This window comes from Diadema antillarum, unplaced genomic scaffold, assembly GCF_040938485.1.
Source record: "Diadema antillarum isolate AM-2024a unplaced genomic scaffold, OU_Dant_1.0 seq00001373_RagTag, whole genome shotgun sequence".
In the NCBI taxonomy this organism is placed as follows: domain Eukaryota; kingdom Metazoa; phylum Echinodermata; class Echinoidea; order Diadematoida; family Diadematidae; genus Diadema; species Diadema antillarum.
The window spans coordinates 823,538-849,550 of record NW_027272134.1 but is presented as its reverse complement, the minus strand read 5'-3'; the positions used below and the strand labels follow the sequence as shown (position 1 = coordinate 849,550).

Here is a 26,013-nt window from a genome sequence, read left to right as displayed (position 1 = left end):
TGGCTCCCAGCCCTTTGGCAGTGTCCATTAGCTTGAGTCGAGGGGTGGGGAAGAGGAGGTAGGTTGATAGTAGGGGGATGGAGGGGTAACACAATGGAGGGGTAGGGGAATGGAGGGGACTGGTTAGGAGATGAAGAGAGGAGTGGTAGGGAATTTGAGGGGTAACAAGATGGAGGGGGAGACGTATGGGCAAAGAGAGGGAAGGTAGGTAGACGAGAAGGGGTAGCAAGATGGAGGATGGGGGTGGGTTGGGGCTGAAGGGGAGGGGTAGGGAGATGGAGGGAAGCAAGATGGTGGGGGTTGGAAGATGAAAGGGGGAGGTAAAGAAATGAAGGGGTAGCAAGATGGAGAGGTAGAGAGATGAAGAAGGAAGGGTAGAGAGATGGCAGATACAGAGCTACCAAGTCTCACGCATTTTGCGTGAGACTCAAGCATTTAGGGGCAATCTCACGATCTCACGCATGACACCCATTTTTCTCATGCATCGGGCCAAGTCTGCAACTTGGGCCTATAATAATGAGTATAGCTCAAAAGATTAAAGTGATAGTTGCAAATGAAGGTATATTTCCCTTTTGTCTTTCAAAATAAGTAAAAAATAGTCACTTAAGTATGCACCTGATCGCACCATTAAGAGCTAAAAATTGAAAAAGTTCCCTACCGTGGGAGGCCACAGGGGGGAAAAACCCCTCCCACACCCTCACTCGCGCACACATTCGCATGCCGAGTCATGAAAATCTCACTCATAAATTTTTTTGAACTTGGCAACCCTGCAGATAGGCAGATGAGGAGGGGTAACAAGGTGGAGGGGTAAAAACATGAAGGGGAGGGATAGGGAGATAGAGGGATAGCAAAATGGTGGGAGGGGGTTGGTAGATGAAGAGGGGTAAAGAAATGAAGAAGTAGCAAGGTAGAGGGGTAGGGACGTGAAAGAGAGGGTCATGAAGGGGAGGAATAGGGAACTGGAGGGATGGGGAGATGGAGGGGTAGCAAGATGGAGGGTAGGTTAATAGGAAGGGACAGGTAGATGGAGGGGGGGAGGGAAGAGTAGAGAGATGGAAGAAAAGGGTAGATAGAGGGAAGGAAAGGGTATGGAGATTGAGGAGGTAGATAGATGGGAAGGGGTAGTAAGATGGAGGTGAGGGGTAGGAAGAGGGAGGAGTCATACAATTCTATCCAGTATGGTTTTTGTTTTTATTCTCTGTTTTTATATTTATCTGTTTAAACAGTTCATTGTAATGTTATTGTTTGTAATTTTTAGCTCACATACAAAAAAGAAAAAATAAGCGATGAATCATCAATATCTGTGACAGAAATTAGACACCATAAAGTGTTTTCTTTCAGAGGAAGAATAAGAAAGGACTTGCTTGTTAGATCTCTGGTTTCTGACACATGTTATTGCATTGGACAGTGTCATAATGAAACACTGTTCTGACCAAGGAAAATCAGAGAAGCTTACAAAGTATGTCAAATGGGGCACAAGGGAATCAAAGAAGTTTTAGGCTGCGTTTATCTAAAAATTTTCTGAGGCAGAATCACGATCCTAAACGCGTTTGAGGCATTTTCAGGGGGTTAGATAAACGCAACCGTGTTTTCAAACGTGTTTAGGAATGCCGTTTTGAAACGCCCTTGAAAGGGCGTTTTGAAATGCGTTTGAGACCACGATCGCCGTTCTGTGAGTAGATAAACGCAATGCCGTTTTGAAACGCGTTTATATCTCAAGGTCAAATCCCACCTGTTTCCGGTGGTGCTCTCTGCCCATTATTTGTGTGTGACTGATGAGGCATGTTTGGTGGTATGCAGTTGACCTTTACTTCCCGGGTCAATTGGCACAAAGTAGCTGTGCAGTGACACTACTCGAATCGCGATTGTATGATGGTTAGATAAACGCGGCACCCCGAGAATCGCGTTTCAAACCATGTTTGCAAACACCGTTCCAAACGCGTTTAGAAACGTGATTCTCTCTCTCAAGTTAGATAAACGCAGCCTTAATCACACTGCAGTCAAGTCGTCCCTGGGCGAGAAGATAACGTAATCCACGATACTGATATTGCCGTCTCCCATCCCAGTTCTGCGACATGGCTCGTGTCATGTGTCATTGTTACGTCTCTCTGCATCCGCTCTCAACTTTGAATTCTCTGTTTGCATGTCGCTTGGAGCAGAGAGATGGAAAGAAGTGAGTGAAGTAGAGACAGGGAAAGACAGAGAGAGAGAAGGAGAGAAAGAGAGAGAGTGTAGGAATGTAATTATACTGTGCTGTCGGGTCGTTATGAGGTGCAACCTGATCCATCACACGTGTTTTAGGTGTTATAGGGCGGGTGGATGAAGGCAATGTTATCTCCAATTACACCAATGATCCCCTTTCTCCAACCTTTGTTTTTCAAGGATTCAAACTATTTTTTTTTCTCCCTTCTTAAAAAGTCAGGTTTGCTCGCAGATCATATCTGACTTGTCTTTTCATTCTGTATGCTGTGTCGCCTGAGGCTTCCCCGAAGATGCAACATGAATGATGGTCGTCTGGGTGTTGAGGTCGTTTTTCAATTAAATCTCCTTGGCTGGTTTTCCTGGAGGATCTATAGCCTCACATTTCGGAGCAATGCTCTCACGGATTCACCAAGCAGCATGAAAATTCTCTTCTTTTTTTGGTAAAGAATTGTATAGAATATGTCTCCTACCTCACTTGTCCCCAAGGTGATGTTCAGCTGTTCTAAATTTGTTCATTATCTTTAAGATGGGCGGGCAGACTTCCGAATACCTCATGTACACATCTCACCCCCCCCCCCCCTATGATTCTTTTTGTAATTCCAAGAGGGATTCAATGTTGATTTGATGAAAATTGGTTAAGAAATGGCTGAGATATCCAAAACAGAGCAATCCTGATAAAAGGTTGAACCCACCATTCATTTAGGATCGCTTTGTTTTACTTTATTTTTGGATGTCTCAGCCATTTGAAAACTAATTGTCATCTGATAGATTTTGAATTCCTCTTAGAATGGTATGCTCTGTCTTACTTTATAATTTTTTTCTCACAAATATTTATAAGCTCAATTCTCATCTCCACCAAAACTAAACCATCCTTTTAAAGTATCAAGCCTCCTTGCTATGGAGAGGGTGTAAGTTGTTCGTTTTTTCTCTGGTATCTCAAGTGTAGCCCTGAAGACATTATTGTTTGCATTTAAAACAACATTTTGTAGGAGATGACCTTGTATGCAAACACATTTTTCTTGTATTCTGTAAGTTATGCCATAGTTCTTTGACCGAAGTGACTCATTTGAGAGGGCCAATTGATGATAAATTTTGATGACTTGTTTAGATTGTAATTTTTGTATGTTTGTCTGATTTTTCCCCATTATGTTTTCTGTTATCATCTGCTGTGTGTCAGCGCCTGCTCGGAATATGAAAACATTTCACCTCAAAGTGTATTTTCCTTTAATACATTTTTTTTTAAACAAACAAGTTAACAACTTAATAAACAAATGTGCATTCTTCATTGCAAATAAAGCAATGGAGTACTCTAGTGTATAGAGCATCTAGAGATGTGGACTTTGCCTAAATCCTGTCATGTTCATCCTAAACTAGTTTCCCGTCTGTCTACATGTACGTCAAGTCTACTTTGTGCAACTCTGCATATATTACGATCACAGTTGATGATTTGCAAAGTTTCTGCATGAAATTGAAGAAATTTCATGGCAATAATGTTAATTGCTACATACATGAAATAATTTTTATGGTGTTTTTAGTTTTGCGAGACCGCTGATATTCTTGACATGAACACCTTGCAAAAATGTAACCACCCATACAAAGATGCATTGTTAATTGTATCTAAGGTAGAAAATCACTGAATTTTTTTCTCGAAAAGGGATTTTGAACATATAATCTGATTCTGTCACTTTGGTGCTTGATTGCAAAATCTGTGGTATATAGAGTGTGTATCTTTTGCATATGTGACCCTGCACCACAAAACAAACATAAAGTCGCCAGACATGAAATTTTAGTTAACGGCATATTATGGAAGAGCAGACTTTAAGCTTTAAAATGATGTATAACTCAAATCAAATGGACTTACCTAACCTATCTAAATATTGGAAAGAAAGCACACACTCAGGAAAAGTGTGAACTGAAAAAAGAGACTCTGAAGTACAGTGTCTATTCAAGCACATGATCTTTACCAAGCCGTGCTGGCTGTGCGATGAATGGGACAAAAAACAGGATGTAAACCACTGGAGTAGCAACAATGAAAGGATTATCAGATCAAACTGAAATTGAGCATGCCTTATTGATACACTCTGTCCTTAATTAATGCCAACTTTCAAAGCAGAAGCATCATCTTTTCAAAAGTTACAGGAGTTGAAAGTGGAAAGTGTGTACAAGATTTTTGAGAAATAAAAAGAGGACTCTAAAGACACACTTAATCAAACTATTCTGCCAAAAATGTTCGAAAGAAACTGCTAAAAAACACACTTTTTTGCCTGTTTTATGATCCCAAATTTTACCATAGTGTAGAAAAGGACTTGCTCTTGCAGAAAATATGAAAAAGTCAAGATCGGCTCGGTTGACCCATTTCACCTGTTTCCAGTCCTCACACAAAATCAGTGTGTGCGACTTTTTGTTCGTTTTGTGGTGCACGGTCACATATATTGATTAGGGCTAACAGAGCATGTCATTTGATCAATCCAAAGATATTGCCTATCAGTGTCTTTTGTGCATAAATGTGCATAAGTGTGTTTGTGTGAATATGTGTTCGTGTGTGTGTTTTCAGGGATGAGGTGGGGGTTAAGTTTCGGTTATTTTTTATTTTTTTAACGAGAGTGTTGTCCTTGCAAAAAGAAAGGAGGAATTGCTGGGAATCTCTTGGGCAAATCAGAGCGAATATCGAGGAGGGAGTTAAAAATAAACAGTATAGGTTAGCTGGCTGTGATTGAAGTCCAGTGTCATACAAAAAGGTTACCCTTGCAGTCCCCTGGTAGCCAGGTCCAAGCTCAAGTTTACACCCTTCGGTCTGTTGCTGCTCGTGCTCTCCCGTTTTTCCTTTTCTCTCTAATTCTTTCCATTTTCTTTCTTTCCTTTATCTCTCTCCCATACACACAGACATACACACACACACACATACACTCACTCATAATGTATTTGTCAACTTCTCTCTCCGTCTCTCTATCCTCCGGATATTTCTCACATTTTTTGTGTGTGTTTTTGTTTTCGTTTTATGATGGATCATTATTTCTATGGAAAGTGAGTTTTGAGGGGAAGAGCGAGACCGAAATTAAATTTCGTTGAATGTCCTGGAGACATGTTCTTCATAATGCTGCCAAGGAAAATGGGGAAAACTGGGGGGGGGGGGGGAAGAATCAAAGCCCAAGTAGCTTTTTTTGTCATTCTCACATCATATTCCGGTGTGGTTGTTGCTGAATTCTTTTCCCCCCACGTCTGTAGGTCAGCAGAGGTGAAAATTTGCTGCGCTGCATTTACACCGAGCTTGGCGATCTTTACCTCAGTTGTATACAGTATTGTATGTGCGATGAGCAATGTGATCATGTACATCGTAGCATGAAAAACTACTGTGAGATCTAACAGTTTGCAGCAGGGAGTACATTTCCAAAGATTGCCATGTTTAATTGGGAGATACACCACCACAGGACTGAAGTTCTCTATTGTAATTCCATTGTGTTTGAGCTGAAATTTGGTAGCAATTCAGACTTTTAATTAGAAGCTCTTTATTGGATATTCCAATTAAAGATTTGTTCCTCTCTTTTTTGGTCAAAAGTGGATCATCAAATTTCTTTACTCTCCAGTTTTGTCTCTCTGTAGTTCTGATTTGGCTCATTTGCCAATTTCTATTATAGTAATTATTCTGTTCCAGTTTGTGACGTGATTCATGTACGTAGGGGAAGGAGAGCCAGGGACAAAGAAAATGCGCAGATTCTTTTCTTCCCCCCCCCCCCCCCTCCCGAAACTTAGCAAAAGTCATCCAAACGGTAATAGCATCTCTTTTGGCTAAATAGGTATGTTGGCATGCAGGGACTAAAGGAATGCAGGAGGACGAATTAGGGCCAAGTTCGAAAGGAACAGCACAGAAATACACTTCTATTTTTGCTCTCCATATGGCTATCATGTTGAATCTGGACATTAAGAATCATAGTTTATAGGAAAGTCTGTGTGTTACAATTTCTGTCCATGGCAACATTCCAACAGCACCAGTACTGTTGAGTATTTATATGATCAATACAGAATAATTACAAATGATGCACAATTTGTTGCATGAATGCAGTGTACAGTCACATTATTAGAGGTGACTGGATGTGTATGAAACTGGATTACCTAAGACTGGGATATTCATCGCGACCCGGTAACAAATTCAATGTTCAAACCCAGATGTCGGGGGAGGGATGTGTGTGAAAAGAAAAGAAGAGATTGCAAAGTGTTTCCGACAGGATTAGTCATTGAGTTACCTAACTTGAGATAACATAGCAGTCATATTTATAAAGTGCCTTTTCATCACCTAGAAAGAGCTGAGAAAGAGCCCAAAAATCGTTTACAAACATAACATGAACAAAACATTGAAAAATCAAAATACAAAGTTTATAGCATTGCCACTATTCACTGTCAGTATACTGGCATGTAGCTATTTCGTTCATTTTGTGAGGTGTACCTAAACAAGTGCACACTTTGTGTAACCTTTACTGTACTTCGTTCACCGATTGGCATATCACCTGGCTTCGTTCTTTTCAAATAATTCAGAAATCCAGAATCTAATTGTCAATGAATGTGGTCGAGTAATCACCATAACTGTGCTGTATCATCTTGGAAATTTAATGAAAGACTGTGACATTGTTGTAAACCGAAGTGGTTGTCCAACTTCGTATTGAGGTCAAGTTTGATGGGGATCAACTGAAATCCAGTAAAATAGCTTTTGTAAGTTGCAACAATGTGTGTCGGCCCGTAAAGTGTTTAGTTGTCAGTTTCAGATGTTGTTATCTTTTTCTTTCTTCTGTTTCATTTCAAATTGTCTTGTCAGGTAATGCCCGACCAATCAGACGCAGGGAGCTCCCGGCCAGCTCCCCTGCAGGCAAGGGAGTGGAGTGGCAGTGGGAAGACTCCTCAGGTTGGATCCAGTACGACCTCGACACCAGCACCATCATGGAGGACGCCTACAACAACCGGCTGCCCCTGGTGGACCTCTCCAAGACCAAGTGCCACCTGCCCTATACCGTCGACTTCACGCAGATGATGCAGATTCGCAGGACTTCAGGATTCAAGAGGGCACTGCGCAGAGTGGTCCTCGACACTGCCTACCCCAAGGCGAACAATCCCCAAAGTGAGGATGTTACAGTGGGCATGGTGGAACGGTTGGCACAGACTCAGGAAGTTGATGACAAAGGAGGTGGTAGCAGTGGTGATGATGGTAGTGGTGAGGATGGTCCGGATGTTACCTTGGAAACCTGTCAGATTGAGATGGTGAGCGAAGTGACGGTCATTGAACCCACGGGCCTGGAGTTATCACGGCCAACCTCGTTATCGATAACAGACACCATTGAAGAAGCGGACAATGCCAGCTCGCCGAGCCCTGCCTCGGCTGCAACGACGCCAAATGTGCCTCAGGTCATCGATCCTGCAACCACGGGAACGGGAACAGGAACAGGAACAGGAACACAAAGGACAGGGAAGCGGTTGCATGGCAAGCGGTCATCATCCAGGAAAGCGGTAGCAGCGACGAGAGATGTCCAGGCAACCGTGGCATGGACCAGTCCGGGGGATGCAGACGTTGCAAGTACAAGCTCAGCGGCTTCATCAACCGGCAGCACTGGAAGAACAACCCTCCCGAGGTGCCATGAAGTTCTAGTGTGATGAGTCTGTTTGATTTCATCTTTGAAAGTCTTAGATTAACACCTATTTTGCCAGCAAGCTGTTTCCATAGTGTTTACAAATTAAGTCACACTTTCTTAATTGTTGAATTTCTTTTTAGTTATTTTCTAGTCATCTGCTTCCTACAACTTTCTGACAGCGATGGAATTTCTTGATTTACTACTTACTGTTCGGTCAAATTAGCTCAGTTTGACCTTTGTGAATGATGAGGTTGTATGAGTGATTTCTTTGCAGAAATCTATCGACTGCACCTGCAATTATCATATGACTTAATTATTTTTTCAATATTTCTAGTTGTGCATGGAATGCTGTGTCATATGGGTAGTTCTGTTTTCTGCAGAATCAAAGACTCCAAGGCAAATCTCATCTAGCTACCTTGATGCATTTTCATGAGGAAAATTTGGAAACAAAACGAAAAAATGATTTTAAGTCACATTCTGTGGCCCCAATTCATGTATTATGGGATAGTATCCCATCAAGACATGCATGTGTTACATTGGTTTTATGTTTGTTCAAAATTTGTTTCTAAAAATCTCTTTTCCTACCCCCCCCCCCCAAAAAAAAAAAAATGGAAGGTCTGTCAGCGTTCCAGCATCCATGGCTGCATCTCAGTCCAGTGAGGGCAGCAAACTCCATCCCACGGCCAGCCCTGGCCCGAGCTCCGGGGGCGTGCTGCCGCCACTAACCCAGAGTGCCACAATGTCACAGCTGGCAACGGCTGCCGCGGCAACCACGTCAAGGATGAGAAAGTATGCAAGCGTAATAATGATGATGATGATGATGATGATGATGATGATGATGATGATGATGATGATGATGATGATGATGATGATGATGACGATGATGACGATGATGATGATGATGGTGAGCAGCATTTATGTAATTTAAGCCTGTGCATGAAATCTGACTCTGAACAAAAGTAAAATTTGTTACAACCAAAAGGCGTTTTCACATCAGCCTGATGTTTCGAAATAGCACGCTGTTTTCTGACTTGGAAATTGGAAAATATCTCGAGCTTGGATTTTATCGGGCTGATGTGAAAACGCCTATTCACAGTAGCAAAGTACACAAATGATGAGCATTCTTTGCATTGCCATTATTTAGCAAAATTAAAGGACAAGTCCACCTTCATATACATGTGAATTGAGTGAATGGAGCTATATTACTAGAACATATCAGTGAAAGTTTGGGAAAATTGGACAAACCGTTCAAAAGTTATGAATTTTTAAGATATCTGCGTAGTAACTGCTGGATAAGAAGACTACTACAATGTATGATGTCACATGCGTGAACGATATAAGGAAAATATAAAGAGAATTTCACAAAATTTTATTTTTTGGAATAAAATCAACACAAATCCTTTACTTGTCACTGACATATATATTAAGGGTAATATCATTTCCCCTGCCGTCTGAAAGATGCAAGTCAAGATAAAAACATGAATTTTGATATTCTGAAATGTGGTGATATTTTGAGATTAATTTATCATTTCAGAAATAAGGAGGCTTTGAACATTCCATAAACACACAAAAGAAGAACAGTAATGATATACGGACAACGAAGGACTGACATGAAGGGGAATTGTGTACTCTACATTATAAGACAGTGACAATGAATACCACACTCAGAGAGCACAGACCTCCGCCAAGCAGCTCACTTCCGTTCATACAAAAACATGCTAAAAATGGTCCTATCAAATTTCCCAGTGATAAAGAGTCCTTCTAGTGTCTCTATAAAAGAGCTTCCTGCTATGCCTCAAGAGCTAGCTCAGTGCATTTTTGCGCTCCTCAAATTCGCGCAGCTTGAATTCGCTCATATGTTGTCGTATTTGCCAGTGATAAGGAATCCTTAAAAAAAAAATGCCAAAATATTCCTGGATCCAGACAGTGATCTTGATCACTACGAAGATTTGATTATCTGTTCCTTATGTTATCAGCTGAACCTGGACATTTTATCTGGATCTGTTTACAACTTTTTGAGATATTTTGCAAGCAGACAAACAGATACTGTAAAACATGATATATTCGTGGCATGAAATTTTCGCGAATTGGAGCCGACAGCCTTTTTCGTGGCAAGAAATTTTCGCGAATTGCTACTGGCATTCAATGCATGTAGTGTAGACAAAAGCTTTTGCGTGCATTTTAATTTCGCGAATTTTGGCGCTCGCAAAATTCGCGAAATTAAAATGCACGCGAAAATTCCTCGTTTTACAGTAAACCAATGCCGGAAAAAAACAAAACCTCATTGGTGGAAGTATCGTACAGCCCCAAAGCGCAGAACTGTGGTATGTGGGGCTTGATGGGGTAAATTGAATGATCCCTTTGATATTGTGTGTGTGAATTACATTTTCAGGAGACTTTTGTGAAAAGCAATATGGCTCCCATGAAGAGTGTTCGTAATGAGCAATCATTTAATTAACCGTCTACTTACAGCAAGTGGATGTGGCGTGCAGTGAATCTTTGGAAATGACCACGTCTTGAGAGACAAGGGATTAACAGTACTAATAGCTGAATGAGGTTAATGTGCCCCGAGGGTGTAGACAGGAATCACATGACACTAGTCACATGATCCAATCCAAGTCACCTGTGATATCATCAGATGTCTTTTTCTCTCTCTCTCTGTTTCTTTTTCTCTGTCTCTCTTTCTCTCTTCGTGTCTCTCTGGGTATCATGTAGCCACTTAAGCCATACGAATCTCAGACACTACAAATCAGGCGTGTGACAGCTGTGTGATCACGCATAGGCAAGGTATATTGTGCAGTGGCATAATCAGCTGTCTAAACACAATCTGTAGCCCTCTTGAGGGTTGAAGATATGTCGAACATCCAGCCCTGCCAAAGTTGGGTTGGTCGGAATGTCTTTCAGGCTATTCATCACAGAAATTAGAGACGAGTTGATAACGGCAACGTGTGTATGCACACTGTACCTGCTGGTGCATGAATGTGGTATGAGTGAGTATGGCGGATGGTACTGTTGTAGAAGAAAAATAAAAAGGAGATGGAGGTGGAAAGAATGAAGGAGGAGGACAGAAATTTAGAAAAAAAGCTAAATAAAGAAGAAGAAAAAGTTTGTTATACTGTACGAGCTAAAATTTTCACGTACAGATACTTTTGCGAATTGCTACTTGGAGGACATTTTCACGTGTTGTTAATTTCGCGGTTGCGAGGGTCTAACTGAACATAGTTATTCGTGCGTTGTTATTTTTGCGTGTTTTTATTTTCACGGTTCAAAGACGATTCGCGAAATTCGCGAAATTAAAACCACCACGAAAAATTCAGCTCGTATTGGAGAACCCAAACACACAACCACACGTATGTGGCTGATACTTAATGACAAAATGTCTTTAATACCAACTTGTGTAGTTGTACGGCATGCTGATGGATTGCATTTATTCTGGTCATTCACTAATGTTGGTCCACAGAATTCTTCACCTGGAAGAGATATTTGTAAGCAATTTCATAAATCTCTCTCTATTTACTCTTTCCCTTTCCTTCTCTACCACCCCCCACCCTTTCTCACTGTCGCCCCTTCAGATCTCAGTCCACACCATGCACCATCCAAGCGAGGGCAGCAAATGCAGCCGGTGCCCGCCTGAGTCCTGTGATGACAGGTAACTATACCTGGGTCCCATTTCATGGAGACATTGACACCATTATCAAGAGTTACAATGAATTACAGTTGCCATGGTGATGAGAGAAATACTTGCAGCTGATTGGTTAATGCTCAGCTGCTGCCATGGCAACAATCATCATTGCATGCTGCAATTGTCAGAAACTGCTTCATGAAATGGGACCCTGGCACAAATCTCGACCTCCAGTATAGTCTTTATATAGTCACATAGCCTCAATTTTCGAAATTCTAGCATTGATCAGGCATAAATGTTTTACAAGTCTTAACCAAGTAGTTTTGAACACCCCTTTGTGGGAAACGTTAATAATTGACAGTGTAGGTCAGCTAAGCTTGCAACTTTTTATTGAATGAAAATCCAGTTACACTGGCTATCATGCAATTGAAAATTTTGAGGCAATATCCTCTTTTGAAACATAAAAATGAAACTGCCTATTGGTCTATGGCAGAGTGCGGTCTTTGATGACTTTCACTGTCTAATGTGTAATTCAAGTGCTCAACAACATTTTATTGGTTTTTTCCTTTGCATTAAAGATGAAAGGCAGTCCTCTTTGATGAGGACACCCTAGGAATTTTCTAATCAGTAAATTCTTAGTATGACCCTCACATCATGTAGCAAGTGTTTGTATTGTTTTCTGCATTGAGTTGGGATCATACATCACGTTTGTATTCACTAATTTGGTGTAGTTTTCACCATGGCAACTGACTACCACACCACTCCGTGTGTTTCCACCCAGTTCTAATACTCTGCATTTACATTTCATACATGCTGAATTTTCATTTGGATATCTATGATATAATGTGTCTAACACCTACCATTTATTGCTAGTTTGTTTTCATTTGCATCAGTTTTATATACTGTACATACGACAGATACTGGTACCACACATTTTAGCTACTGTACTACCTAAGTTCACAAGTGGTGTTACTGCACATTCCATGACACTATAAATGTGGAAAGTTTGATGGTGAGAACAATTCCACAAATTTTGCAGTTGCAGTAACTTTTTAGCACAAAATGCAAAAACCAATGCAATAAATGTTTTTGTAGATATTAGGTCACCTAATGTAATGCCTTCCACTTAATCTCAGATAAGCAAATTTCACAGAAATTAGCATGGCATGAAAAATGAATTGAGAGAAAATTTCCACCTTTGTAGAATTGATGCTTGTTATATCCACATTGCTATGTCTGTAGTCAGTGACATTTGTAGCAAAACTATTTCCTTTTTTTTTTATCAGAGCACTTATCAATAATGCATGTCATGCTTGCAATCATCGATATACATACCATTTTGGTCATTTATAATGCAGTATAGGGAGTCCATTGCTTTGTCTAAGTGCTGACAACAATTTTTTCTCAAGTTACAACCTGAGGGTTTTATTAGTTTCTTTTTTTGTTAAGCCTCTTCCATGAAGTGTCGCCGGAGGCATTATGCTTTCAGGTTGTCCTTCCGTCCTCCCGTCCTTCCGTCCGTCCGTCAGTCCGTCCGTCCTTCCATTCGTCCTTCCGTCCGTCTTTCGTCCGTAATCAATTTTGTGGACAGCATATCTAAAAAACTGTTAGAGTGGTATCCTAATGAAACTTGGCATGTACATATATGAGTGGGCGAAGTTGTGCCTATCAACTTTCGGGCACGCATGCTCAAGATCAAAGGTCAAAAGGTCAAGGTCAAATGCTCAAAATTTCACTATTTCCCCAATATCTATGCAATGCATGAAGATACTTTCGTGAAACTCAGTGTATACATGAACTACCAAGTAAGGATTCTCCAGAGAGAGTTTTGGGTAGTGAGGTCAAAAGGTCAAAGGTCAAGTGAAAATGTTAAAATTTAACTTTTTTCTCCATATCTCACAAATGGTTCAAAGTATCTTCATGGAACTTAGTACATATGCATGTACTGACTTGCAGTGATTATCTAGGGAATTAGGGGTCATGGGTCAAAGGTCAGGGTCAACTCCTCAAAATTTCACTATTTCTCTCTTATCTGTGCAATGCCTGCAGGATTTTTCTTAAAACTTGTGTATGCATGTATTACCCAATAGAGATTCTGTTGGAAGTTTCTTGCCCAAAGGTCAAAAGGTCAAAGGTCAAGTGAAAGTGCTAAATTTCACTTCTAAGTTCTTTAAACTTATAAAAGGGTCAAAAGTCAGGTAAAAATCCTCAAATCCCCAAATACCTGCACTCTTAAACAGTATAACCATTTATCCAATTCAACCTACAATATGTACTTCAAGGAAAGTGAACATGCAACACATTGGTGACAAACCTGTCATTTTAATATTTTTTTCATTATGTGAAACTGTCATCACATGTTGTCAAGACATTGTACAACTGTACTTAGGAGAACCATGCATTATGGCAAAGGCATACCAGTCGCCATAGCGACATTTCTAGTTTCTTCAAAAGACATGAGATAACACACATTCTTGTTTGTTTGTTTGTTTTTTTTGTTGTTTTAAGCATCTATCACCTGAATGTGCACCAGAGATATTCACAATAGGGAATCAGAGATTATTTTTCATGGTTTTTAAGGGACATTTTTTTATTACCAGAGTAATTGTTACTGGTGCCATGGTCACTCTTATCAATAAGGTTGGTTTCAGAAAAGGCATTTCCCTCCTGAGGAAGTGGATAATAAATTGAAGCTTCTTCTTTTAGAGTAGCTAGTACTACAAATTTCAAAAAGGGAAACACAAGTACATTTACCCATATCTATAAAAGAACACCAGCCAAAGAATTCTCGAAACTTTGTGTGAAATAGTTTTGGTTAGTCTTGAGTCACAGGATGAATAAAATGTCTCCTTAATAGCTGAAGTGGTGAACTAACTTATGAAATAACTTTAAATCAAGTGAAAAAGGCACTACATATACCAGGTATGCCTCACCTTTTTGGACATGAAAATGCAAAACAAGGACTTTCCTTTTTATGTTGAATCAGAAGAAAGCTAACCCAAGCTTGAAAGGGTATGGGAGTAAAACTAATGTCCTTACACTATCAATGAAGAAAGTGTTACTAATTGTATAACTGACCTGCTAATGCTTCCTGATTTGGATTGTCTCACTAAAATCTGGAATATTTCATAAAAGCTGAAGATAAGTCATGATTCATAATGCTCCTTCTTTTCTCATTTTATTCTCTTCTCATTTATATTTGTAGTAACATTAGTAGTAGTAGTAGTAGTAGTAGTAGTAGTAGTAGTAGTAGTAGTAGTAGTAGTAGTGATGAAAATATGTTTCATGATCATTGTATTTTATAGCTATTACTAACCTAGAGGCAAGTCACTGTTGAATTCAGTATTTCTATTACTGTAAAAGTGGAAATTTTGGTGCATTTCATGCGATATGACACCAGCGCAATTGTTTTTGCATGTAATGTGTGATGATATATTATAGAAACACTTGAAATTAATTTTGCCCATCTGAGTGCAAAAAGTTGCTCGAAAAAATTTCCACTTTCACAGTATCTGGTAGAATAAACTACATTAGAAAAGATGTGACAATATTTAATGCTGCACAGTATTGTATTTTTTGTCTTCTTGTGTTTGTGTTTTTACAGAGGAGTGCCTGTACAGAACCATTAACAATTCATCTTAAGACTTTATACTCTTCTACTTAATGTCATCTTAACAGTTTTCGTATAACCCATTCATCCGGTGCACACAGTCAAACTTGTACAGAAACACTTGTCGTTTCAGAAGGGCTTTCCCTATCACCGAATAAGGTGGCTCATTTCTGAATGTCCTGTGTGGCAAAGCATTGCGTGATACACAAGCTCTTTCATGTGTGGAATACACTGTAGTAACATTTACTTATATTTTCACTATGACACAGTGCTTAAAGTCCTTTACAACACTTTATGTCTTAATCAATCCGGCTACTGAAATATCACCTTCACACACTGTGCATATTCTCTCTACTCCCGAGGAGGCATTCCAGCCATGCTTCTGCTTTACTACATCTATTAAATTAATGATGAACATGTAACTGGATACTGTAAATGCACAAATTTTTGTGGTACACTAATATTTGCACATTTTGCGATACTTTTGGCTAGCGCAAATTCTAAAATCCGCCAAAATATCTTCACAATTTTCTCTGTACATTTTGAATGGGTTGACAATCGTGCAGCGCGAATTCAAGAACCCGCCAGTATGATTTTGAGTCGCTCAGCGCGAAAAATTAATCGCGCGAAAATATGGACGTTTACAGTACTCCTTGATACAGCTTTGTTGAGAGATGTTACTGCAGGTGTACCTAGAGTCTATGCATGTGGACACACAAGTTTTACGGCCGCACACAAACCACGCGCCTTCTTACTGAAAGCACTGCAGGAATTGCGCCAGACCCACGTCACTGCCGTAACATTGTATGCAGCATGCGAGATGACAAGTTTGACTGTGGGCGAGCCTGCCTAACCTCATGAGCACCATCCCTCATCCTGTCACCGGCTGTCATCCCTACTTACTGACATGCTATCAAATCCATCAAAGTCTGTCCTCTATATCCGCCCCTCCCTCCAGCTATGACGAGCATCTTGCTCTCCACAGCACTACCTGTCAAACTCGTGCCCGTGAGGGCGCCCGTCTACTGCCCGCCGATGTCCGGGGGGATCCGACCCGTGGAGGGGGTGAAGCCGCGGAAGAAGAAGAGGAAAATCTCGCTCCGAGGTGCGTATAACATACAACCCCTTTCTTTGCTGGCCATGCTGTACAAAAGTGACAGCACACATCTCAAACGAACCCCATAAACTACAGACTAGACACTACAGTATAGTCATGGCATTTCTTTCTTCCATCTTCAAAAATGTGGATATACTCCAAGCACATCTTTTATATATGATTTAGAAGAGAAATATCCCCACTTGTGCATCAGGCTACTGACCATTGTCTCATAGCTGAATACCACATGACGAAAGCGGTATTTTGCATTTTTTTTTTTAATTCTGCATATCTCAAATCTTTAATTCTTTTATGCCTTTTTCTGAGGATGTCTGACAGTTATTGTAAGCATTTTTGGTAGATGAAATCACTTTTCAAGTCCCTCATGACTCATGTAATTTCATGCATGATAGGAAGTTATCTATAATCATGATTTATGGCAGTATTTTATCCATATCGAGTTCTCTTTTATTATGGTGAAATAATAAATTTGGTAATTTTTGGATCATAAAAGCACTGGTACTGAAATGTGTTCATGCTCGAGGAGATCATACCGTCCGCATTTATGATGCGCTACAAAATGGAACAAACTCGGGTGGCGTGAGTATGATGCAAGAGATTATCCAAAGCATAATCCAGAATGACAGTACAAATATGTGAATTAAAAACATGTGCCTGACAACATGAACCTCTTGCCTTCAGTGATCATTGCCATGGTTGAAAGCAGGGGTAATTTGTTGTTGCAGGGAAAAAGCCAAATACAAGAGAGATGATTCGTGCCAAATTAGTCACAAATCACACACAAGAAAGTTTCACACCACATGTCCCCTTTCTGCCAACGCTCATTCAGGGGACATTGACAGCATCATTTGTTTTTTTGACGCAGGTGGTAGGGACTTAGTGAGATGAGTTTTGATTTGCATGTGTTTCCGTAAACTCCCTCCATGCTATTAGGTATTTTACATGGTCTTCTCTGCACAAACAATCTGCCATGTGAGAACTAGGGACCTCTGCTTGGGATTTGGCCACAAACTAGATTTTGTACACCGGCAATAAAAAACAGCTTGTGTTTTTGCCGTAGTGAGACTGCTGTCGTTGAGTTGTGGGATGACTTTTGTCGCAAACAGGAAGTGTGATTAATGTGAAAGTTGGAAGACGACACGTTGGTCATCCGACCGAGGTCTGGTGTGATCTCGTCTAATGCTGCCACAAGCTGAAATTTGAGATGAGCAGTATGAAAACTGTGTGATAACAAGACTGACCAAGGGGACTGTAAGACATAGATGAATGCTTGATTGCACACCATTCGTTTCATGGCATGTTTTGCTCACTTCAAGGTAGACAATAATTTCATAACTTTGGCAGTGAGCAGGATGGATATTGTAAAACTATGTTTTCATTTTTGCACTGCTAAGTTTGTGCAAATTTTTTTCTCAGTGATATGACTATTATCATAGTTGTTATAATGTTCTACTTGGTGTTGTTATTTTAGATAATTGATACTGACATGAATGACTCTGACTACTGGACTACTATCATTTTCATCATTATCATCATCATCATTTGATTATCATTGTCGTAAGACATGTATGAAGGGAATATCAGTAGCGTCTCACCATTCCTGATGTGGTATTATCTATCCTCTTGTTTTTACAGGCCAAACAGCAGAGGAAGTTGTATGCAAATACGTGGAGAAGGAGGAAAAGCCACCAGATGAGGTAGGAAAAGAAAATGAGGTGCTAGGACCATTCATCCAAATGTGTATTAGCATCAATGTACATGTACAATGTACAGTATGTCTGACTGGTGTGCATCTAACCTACAGCATTGTGTGTTATTGCATCTAACAGGGCAAGGAAAGCGACTGACATTAAGTAGGGAACTATTTGATGAGTTTGAAGTTACCAACTATCATAGAATTAAAATAGCATAACATGGCAATGTCCCGTATATTTCCTTATGGGGAATGAAAAGCTGGGGGGGATGCAGAAATTATTGGTGTACAGAGAAAATGTGGCACCGCGAGCAGCTATTTCTAGTTTCAGGGGAACAGTACTGTGGATTCTGATGTATTGCCGAGGTCTCCATAAGCTGTGGTACGGACCTGTGCCAAACCAAAATGCAGTTTACAGTGTATGGTTTCTTTTTTGGCAGTGAATTCGCTTGTATTTTGACGCATTTATAATTAGCACCATACCAAGGTGTTAAAACCATTGAACACATTTTGGAAATCCACCAATTGTGGCTAGTCACCACCAAAGCCTGATGAAGTCACCAAAATCAGATTTCTGATTATAATGTTGTGTAGAGTCACTAGGCTCTTTGCTTTCCAGTTAGACGCAACTTGGTCCACTTCATTTCCATCAAAGCTACCAAAGAAATGGTCAGATATCCAACCACCAGATAAACACTACTTTGGGATCAATGGCTCTGAAGTTTGCACGCTGGCAAGCAGGCATGCCAGAGTTTGGACACTTAAATGTAATGGGGCATTACAAAAGACAGAAGTAGCATGCGTCATGAAAATCTCAATAATTCTGAATCTCAAACCATAGAGAAACTGAAATTCGAAAAAGAGACAGTTACGATACCAAACTCTCACTGTTTGGTACAGAGTCAAACTGAATCTGACTTCATGAGAGGAGTGTATTAAGCATTTCAAATTAGAAAAGTTATCTGCATCAAATATAAATTTACCAAGTACTGTACTTATGTGCTTTCAGTCATCTCTGCTCCCTTCCATTCATCTCAGTTTATAATGTGTCTCACGACTCGAAATGTTTCTATCAGGCAACGCAATCAAGTGAGAAATGTCTAATGATTTCTACATTAGATGTAGTTCAGAGTGACGGTATGACAGGACTTTTTACAGATGAGGATAGAAATACCTTTAGGCAAATTTTGCTGAAAGCTTTTAAAGGGGTGGGGGGTGGGGGGGAATGGGGCTCAAGCACATGTTGCAACATGGTGAGTAATAGATAATAATGAAAAAAAAACTATTCTGGAACAGAGATCCAAATGATAGAAAGGTCTAGTTCCCATACATGTTCAAAAGTGTATACAAAATGAAAGCAATCAAATGTTTGATATTTAAAAGAATTGTTATATCCCTTACCAACTAGGTATATGAACATAAATCAATTCTATTCTTAAAAATCACTCTCATTTTATGAAATATTGGTCTGGAACAGTCATAATGTGTTGCCACCATATATGCAGAAGAAATAACCTGACATTTACAGGTAGAGATTTTTGGTTATCTGTGACAAGTTCTGTTCATTAGTGACCAGGCATGACAGTTGTAATGCAATGTAACCTTTTCATCAGAGTGCAGGGGCGGATCCAGGAATCCCGTAAAGGGGAGGCGCCTTTACAAAATTAAAGGTGGGGGGGGGGGGTGCACATACCCCCAATTTTTTTTCTTTTTATTTCATTTGTTTTAACAAAAAATAAAGAGGGGCGCATGCCTGGTGCACCCCCCTCTGGATCCGCCACTGAGAGCGTCATACTTGGCATGTAAACACATAACATGTAACATTTAGGATGCAACGTTTTAACGTGTTGATGATTGGTCCGCACTATGCAGGAATGTCCCATCTGCTTTGAGAAGCTGGGAAGCTCCTCCCACTACACCGAGGAGGAGGAGGAGGAGAGTGACCGTGTGGTCAAGCTGGAGAGGTGCAGTCATCTCTTTCACCAGAGCTGTCTCCATGCCATGTACAACAGTGGTCCAAAGGTATGGTTTGTTTGTTTGTTTGTTTTATTTCCATCATAAACATACATACAGATATAAAAGACAACATATACTGTAAAACATGATATATTCGCGGCATGAAATTTTCGCGAATTGGAGCTGACAGCCTTTTTCATGGCATGAAATTTTCGAGAAGTGCCACTGGCGGTCAATGCATATAATGTAAACAAGAACTTTCGCGTGCATTTTAATTTCGCGAATCTTGGCGCTCGCGAAATTCGCGAAATTAAAGTGCACGCGAAAATTCCTTGTTTTACAGTATAGTACAAGGAAAATGATACATCATGCATAAAAATGAAGCATACATACATGGCAAATGAATAGCGTGACACATCATCGATATACAAAAAGAATAGAATGTAGGATTATAGAAAGATAATGGCTGGATAGCCCATAATCAGCTGCACTTTTCTGGTGCCGCTGGTCTTCCATGGGGACCAGTTATAAAGAGGTATGGAAAAGAAAGAAAGAAAAAGTGGAAGATTACATATCATATAAATACAAAATTATAATAAGCTCATGAAATATTAATTTATAATGCAATATTATGCAAAATCTCAAGGCAAAATACGCTTTCTTGAAAAGTGTAGATACATTTCTTGTGTATCAGAAAAAAAAAGATATAAATATATATCTAGATAAATTTAAACAGATAAGATTAAACTAATTAACGATGCCTCCTGCAAAATCAGGGACACTTGGTAGCTCTGATAATGCTCCTTTAATATCTTCTTGTTTTATACAATTCATTTATTGTGACAGTAGACAACTTCAGTTGTTGTTGTTTTTTGTGGAGCCTAGCACTCTACATCAAAAAAAAAAAAAAAAAAAAATGGTTGCCTGTCCTCGCAGGAATTCATTTCTTTCTTTTGTGCCTCTCATCCATTTATTCACTTATTTGTGTATTCATCCATTCACTCATTTAGGTAGGAAGATGATTTTTTATGGCATAGAGTGCTAGGCTCCGCAAAAAAACAAAACAAAACTGAAGTTATCTACTGTCACAATAAATGAATTGTATAAAACAAGAAGATATTAAAGGAGCATTATCAGAGCTACCAAGTGTCCCTGATTTTGCAGGAAGCATCATGAATAATTAGATATCTTTACCTAAATGTCCTTAACCCTAACCAGGCCGGGCTTTTTGGGGTGTTCTGTGGCTGGGGGAGGGTTGATTCATTACCTGTCACGTAATCTACCAAACTGTAAAAGAAAAAATTGAATTGTTCATTTTTTATATTTTATATTAATTAATATGCGTGAAATCATGAATTTTGCTTTAATTCAGAAAATAAAGCTAATGGCATCCTAATTTTTGATTACATTATTCCTTGTAGCATTCCTAACAATGTACTTGAAAAAAAATCTGGTATCAAAACTAATTTCTTAAGTATTTTATTGTTTTATGAATTTCTTATGTATTTCCTTGTTTTTCGACCTTTTGTTTTTTCCATTTTTTTAAACAAAATTTATGACAGAACCTATTTCAAGCATAATCATGCTGAAAATAATTGAGTTCAGCCGTTGAAAGTGAAAATAATCATATCTTTGTGAATAAGGTGAGAAAACTCCATTTGCATAGACTTTCTACACAAAATCACGTTTTTGAGCCATTTTCGGTCTGACAGGCATGTATAAAAGGTCGTGCAGCGTCATAACAGGAGAAGCGATTTTCGCGAAAATGATGTCAAAAGATGTGCGAGACTTGAAAGTAAAAAGTCAGTGAACGGCGCGGTCAAAAAATTTCGCACGGCGGAGTAGTCGCGAAAAATGTCGAGGGCAACCCCCCCGGCCTTTTTAGGGTTAAAAGACAATATAGAATTCTCCCCAAGTTGGGCTGTGTTTTCTGCTGTCAGGATGGATTGACACTTGAGTATCTCCCGGATTTCTCCATGAAGCCTTCTTGATTATGGTTAGTGAATGTTTGCATCTTGATGTTGCTCTATTGCACACAGCTTCCAGGATACGGGTAAATGATAGTTACCCACTGCATTCTAGTCCAGGCAACTAGTTGATAGTCAGCCACTAGTGTCATGTGGACATATCGTGTCAAACAAAACAAGGAGAAAAAAAAAGAAGGAGGGGAGGAAAAGGAGGAGGAGGAGGAGCCTGATGACGATGATTATGATGACTTCTGTAGATTCTTCCGACAAGATGTTGATTATGATGCTTACTGTCAATATTTCACAGGACGGCAGTTTGCAGTGTCCAACCTGCAAGGCCATATACGGGGTCAAGTGTGGCAACCAGCCGCCGGGGACCATGGACTACCACGTTATACCACACTCCCTACCGGCTTTCTCCACCTGTGGCACAATACGCATCATCTACAATATACCGCCAGGAACCCAGGTCAGTCCCAGCGTCAGTTTATTTTCCCGTATCCATTGAGCGATAGGTCTGTTGCTTAATACCATACCATGTAATAACTAGAAAAGCACTCTGAGAGCACAGACCTCCACCACGCACGCAGCTCATTTCCACCACTGATCTTGTTCTTCCATAGAGATATCAGTGATTTCCATCCATAGGCCCTACGTACTTACAACATTGTGTGCATGAAAAGTCGCCCGATTTCCCAATATAGAAGCCTTTGTTACGTCATAAACCCTCAGCTGCACGGCGCGCCTCACCCTAGCAGAAACTAGAGCACACACTTAAGTCCGCATATGCAAACCTCAAATACGCGCAGCCTGAACTCCCAAGTTCATTGACCCTACCTGCCAAAATATAAAAAATCCTTCATGATTTCCCCCAAAAATTCTCGGATCACTACCAAAAGTTAATCGTTTGTTACTTGCGTCATTCTCAACCTTTTCTGCAAGTTTCATTCCAGTCCGTTGACTACTTTTTGAGTTATTTTGCACACGGACAAACTAACGAACTAACTACAGCAACTAACTAACTAACCAACAAACAAACCAACGGAAACGAAAACATAACCTCCTCCCTTGGCAGAGGTAATTATGTCATGTCTGTGACATATGAACAGAGTTCCTCAGTCACCAAGCAGAAAACTTTATTCAGTGATTGAAGTTGAACTGGAGATGTGATCGAAGTCTATTCATTATGTGATTTTTGTTGAGGAAATGTATTTACAAATTGAGAATTTTATGAACTTTTAAGTGCTGCTATTGATTCTGCAAGTTTTGGGAGCTTGTTTGTTTTGTTTGTTTGATTGCTTTTTAGTTTTGCAGGACAAGAATGAAAAAGCTCAAAATGTGGAGGGTCACATAGACAATGTATTAATTAAGCTTGATTTCATGGTGTTTGAATATTACAGTGGGCAATTTTCTTCTGACATTACACGTTTCTCGTTCCGTGTAGGGTCCTGAGCATCCGAGTCCAGGGAAGCGGTACACGTCTAGGGGATTCCCCAGAATGTGCTATCTACCAGATAACGAAATGGGAAGGAAGGTAGGTCCAGGCATGATTTGCTATAGATTTAAGTGTGATTTCAGATTTTATTTTTTCTCAAGTCTACACATTTTGCTGTTTTCATGTATCAAAATCACCTGAAAATTTTGATTTCTGATTTTTTCCAAAAAAAAATCTCAGATCGTCCCTGTAGGTCCTAGAGAAATGGCTAACATAGTTTTGCAGTCATATTAGGCATTATTTTAATGATTTTTTCCCCCTGGTCCTAGACTCATTATAATGTTGATTCTTTTTTTTATTGTATGTGCTTTAGACAAAGTTTCATTCTTTGTGAGTATTTGGTGTAAGCAATGTATCTGAAACTTCTTTCATTCAGTTGAATAACTCAGTCTCATGAGACTAATCTGAATAGCTAATATCTTTACCTTTTCATGTAGTGATTTGGTTTTTCAAATGACAGATTGGTAACATTAAGCTGTATGTTCTATGATGTCGATTGAGAGAGTGCGTGTGTACATATACATATATGTCTGTGTGATTTGTGTGTGTACATACAATGTATTTGTACATTTATCCAAAGTATATGAATTAATGCCAGATATGTGTTTGCAAATTGGGTCAAGAATTGTCATTTGTTATTGTGGATACAGATTTTTATTTTTTTTTATTTTTATAGATTGAATAGCAATGATGCAGTTGTATTTAAAGTTAAAACATAGTTCTGGTACACCTGCGGAATTGTCAAATTTCGCTCCAAAAATTTACACATATGCCTTAGAAATGTGTGGAATAGCACTGTAATAACAAGATATTCGTTGGATAACGATGAAAATGCGAAATATTAACCAAAAAGGTTTGCCAGAGTCGCAATCTCAGAACGGGGTCAGGCTAATTTGGACCCGGGGACAACTTGGCCTCGCTTTAATTGACGGTAGGGCTGAGTTGTCCCTCTGGATTGTACAGTGTTGCACTATGGGAGCGCTTCGCATTTTGGCTGGTCGCAGTTATGGGCCAAGTTGATACAACGCGCACATCAAAGAACCTCTTTGGCTCGCATACAAAATTAATGTGTATGAAATATGGCGCTCATGAACTGCGAGTAAATTGTCTGAAATAGGGCTGAGTTGTCTCTGAGACCGAGTTAGCGTGGATCCTTCTGGAGTAAAGTTGGTATACTGACTTTTATTTTTGATCTCAAAATATTCCAAAACAACTCATCATCCCGGCAAATCGCATCAGCCAGGTAAGTTTCTTGGTAGACTCTTTCAATATATTGCAAGCAAATAAGAAATGGTGCAAGACGGGTTCTCAAACCCTTACCAGAACTCTGTTTTCACTTTAAGGAAAGCCCCTAAATTATCTCTCTGGTGTTGTCTCCAGATCCTGCGGCTCCTGATCGTGGCGTGGGACAGACGGCTGACGTTCACGATAGGGACGTCGGTCACGACGGGCGAGCCCAACACCGTGGTCTGGAACGAGATCCACCACAAGACCGAGTTTGGGTCCAACGTGACGGGCCACGGCTACCCGGACCCAAACTACTTCTCCAACGTCCTGGGCGAGCTGGCATCGCAGGGTGTGACGGAGGAGTGTCTAGATGACTTCTGAAATGTGTTTGTGTGTATGTGTGTGCGTTTGTGTGATGTATAGTTAGGATGTGTACCGTATGTATTATTTCTAGGTTTTTGTATGTTATATATATGGGCCGTGACGCGAGAAAAGGGCCCTTAGGGCATTACATACCGAAAATGAGGTTTTACCTCCACATTGTAGAAGAAACTCTGACGCATTTAGTTATGCAAACCTTTTTCTGAAATTCCAATCATAAATGACCCCATTATGACATTCAAAAAAACATGTTTTGCCCAAATCCTGTCACTTTTTGATACGTCTATGCGTGTGCGCGTAGTTATAGCCAGTTGATCTTTTTTTGCGCGTATTGCTTTGTCAAACTTCCGCGCAGTTTTCTGGCGTTTCCGCGCAGCGGTGCTAAGGGCCCTTTTCTCGCGTCATGGCCCATATATATACACATATACTTATGATTGTATGTGTGTGTGTTATGTATATCATACTCAGTAATACATGCATTATACATTGTATATATGTATATGTATACATATATATGATATTATTATAGCATTTTGCACTGGAAATGAAATATTTTATAGGTTGGCAGTTGGTAAACAGATTTTTTTTTTCATGATAAAAAAAGGTGTAATAGGATATTTTTTGTGATACAGTAGTGCAGTATAGCCCTTCAAATTGCCAAGCAGTCATCAAGGTTTGCTTTCTACCTTTAATTTATTGCATCCACTTGTTATTAAAATACTTTTCCACATTTCAAAGAATGTGGGTAGGTGTTGAAAAGCATCCTGTATGATGGTACATGCCTCAAGAGAAAAAAAAAAAAAAGATAATGGGAAAAAATCACTACTTCTCCGTGTAATAAATAGGTGCTCTTATTGGCTGGGTATGTTATGTACAAAAATTATTACAGGCGAATATTGTTGTTGGTTTTTTTTCAGTTTTAAAACAGTATGAACAATAAGCAGGCAATCCAATGTGAATTTACAAAGAGTTGTGTTTTGTTTTTTGATTTTTTTTTCTGATGCTTTGTAAATACTAGCTTGTGGGATTTCCTTTATTTCTTTCCTTTCTATTTCCCTTGATTGAATATAAGTATTTTGGGAACTTTAGTTCAGGTATTCTTCTTCTTTTATGGAAAAGGATTCTCTC

General features: G+C 39.7%; 1 protein-coding gene across 1 annotated transcript in view; it reads left to right on the top strand.

Moving 5' to 3' along the window:
- Positions 1–24,940, top strand: part of LOC139708775 (E3 ubiquitin-protein ligase DTX4-like) — a 66,695-nt gene extending 41,755 nt beyond the window's left edge. Inside the window, exons 2-10 of the mRNA XM_071620725.1 lie at positions 7,010–7,817; positions 8,433–8,606; positions 11,390–11,466; positions 16,008–16,154; positions 17,802–17,863; positions 19,732–19,881; positions 22,090–22,251; positions 23,227–23,316; positions 24,658–24,940. Coding sequence (XP_071476826.1) covers positions 7,010–7,817; positions 8,433–8,606; positions 11,390–11,466; positions 16,008–16,154; positions 17,802–17,863; positions 19,732–19,881; positions 22,090–22,251; positions 23,227–23,316; positions 24,658–24,885 — 1,898 coding nt within the window. The 3' untranslated portion in view covers positions 24,886–24,940. The remainder of the gene's footprint in view (positions 1–7,009; positions 7,818–8,432; positions 8,607–11,389; positions 11,467–16,007; positions 16,155–17,801; positions 17,864–19,731; positions 19,882–22,089; positions 22,252–23,226; positions 23,317–24,657) is intronic.
- The last annotated feature ends 1,073 nt before the right edge of the window (positions 24,941–26,013 follow it).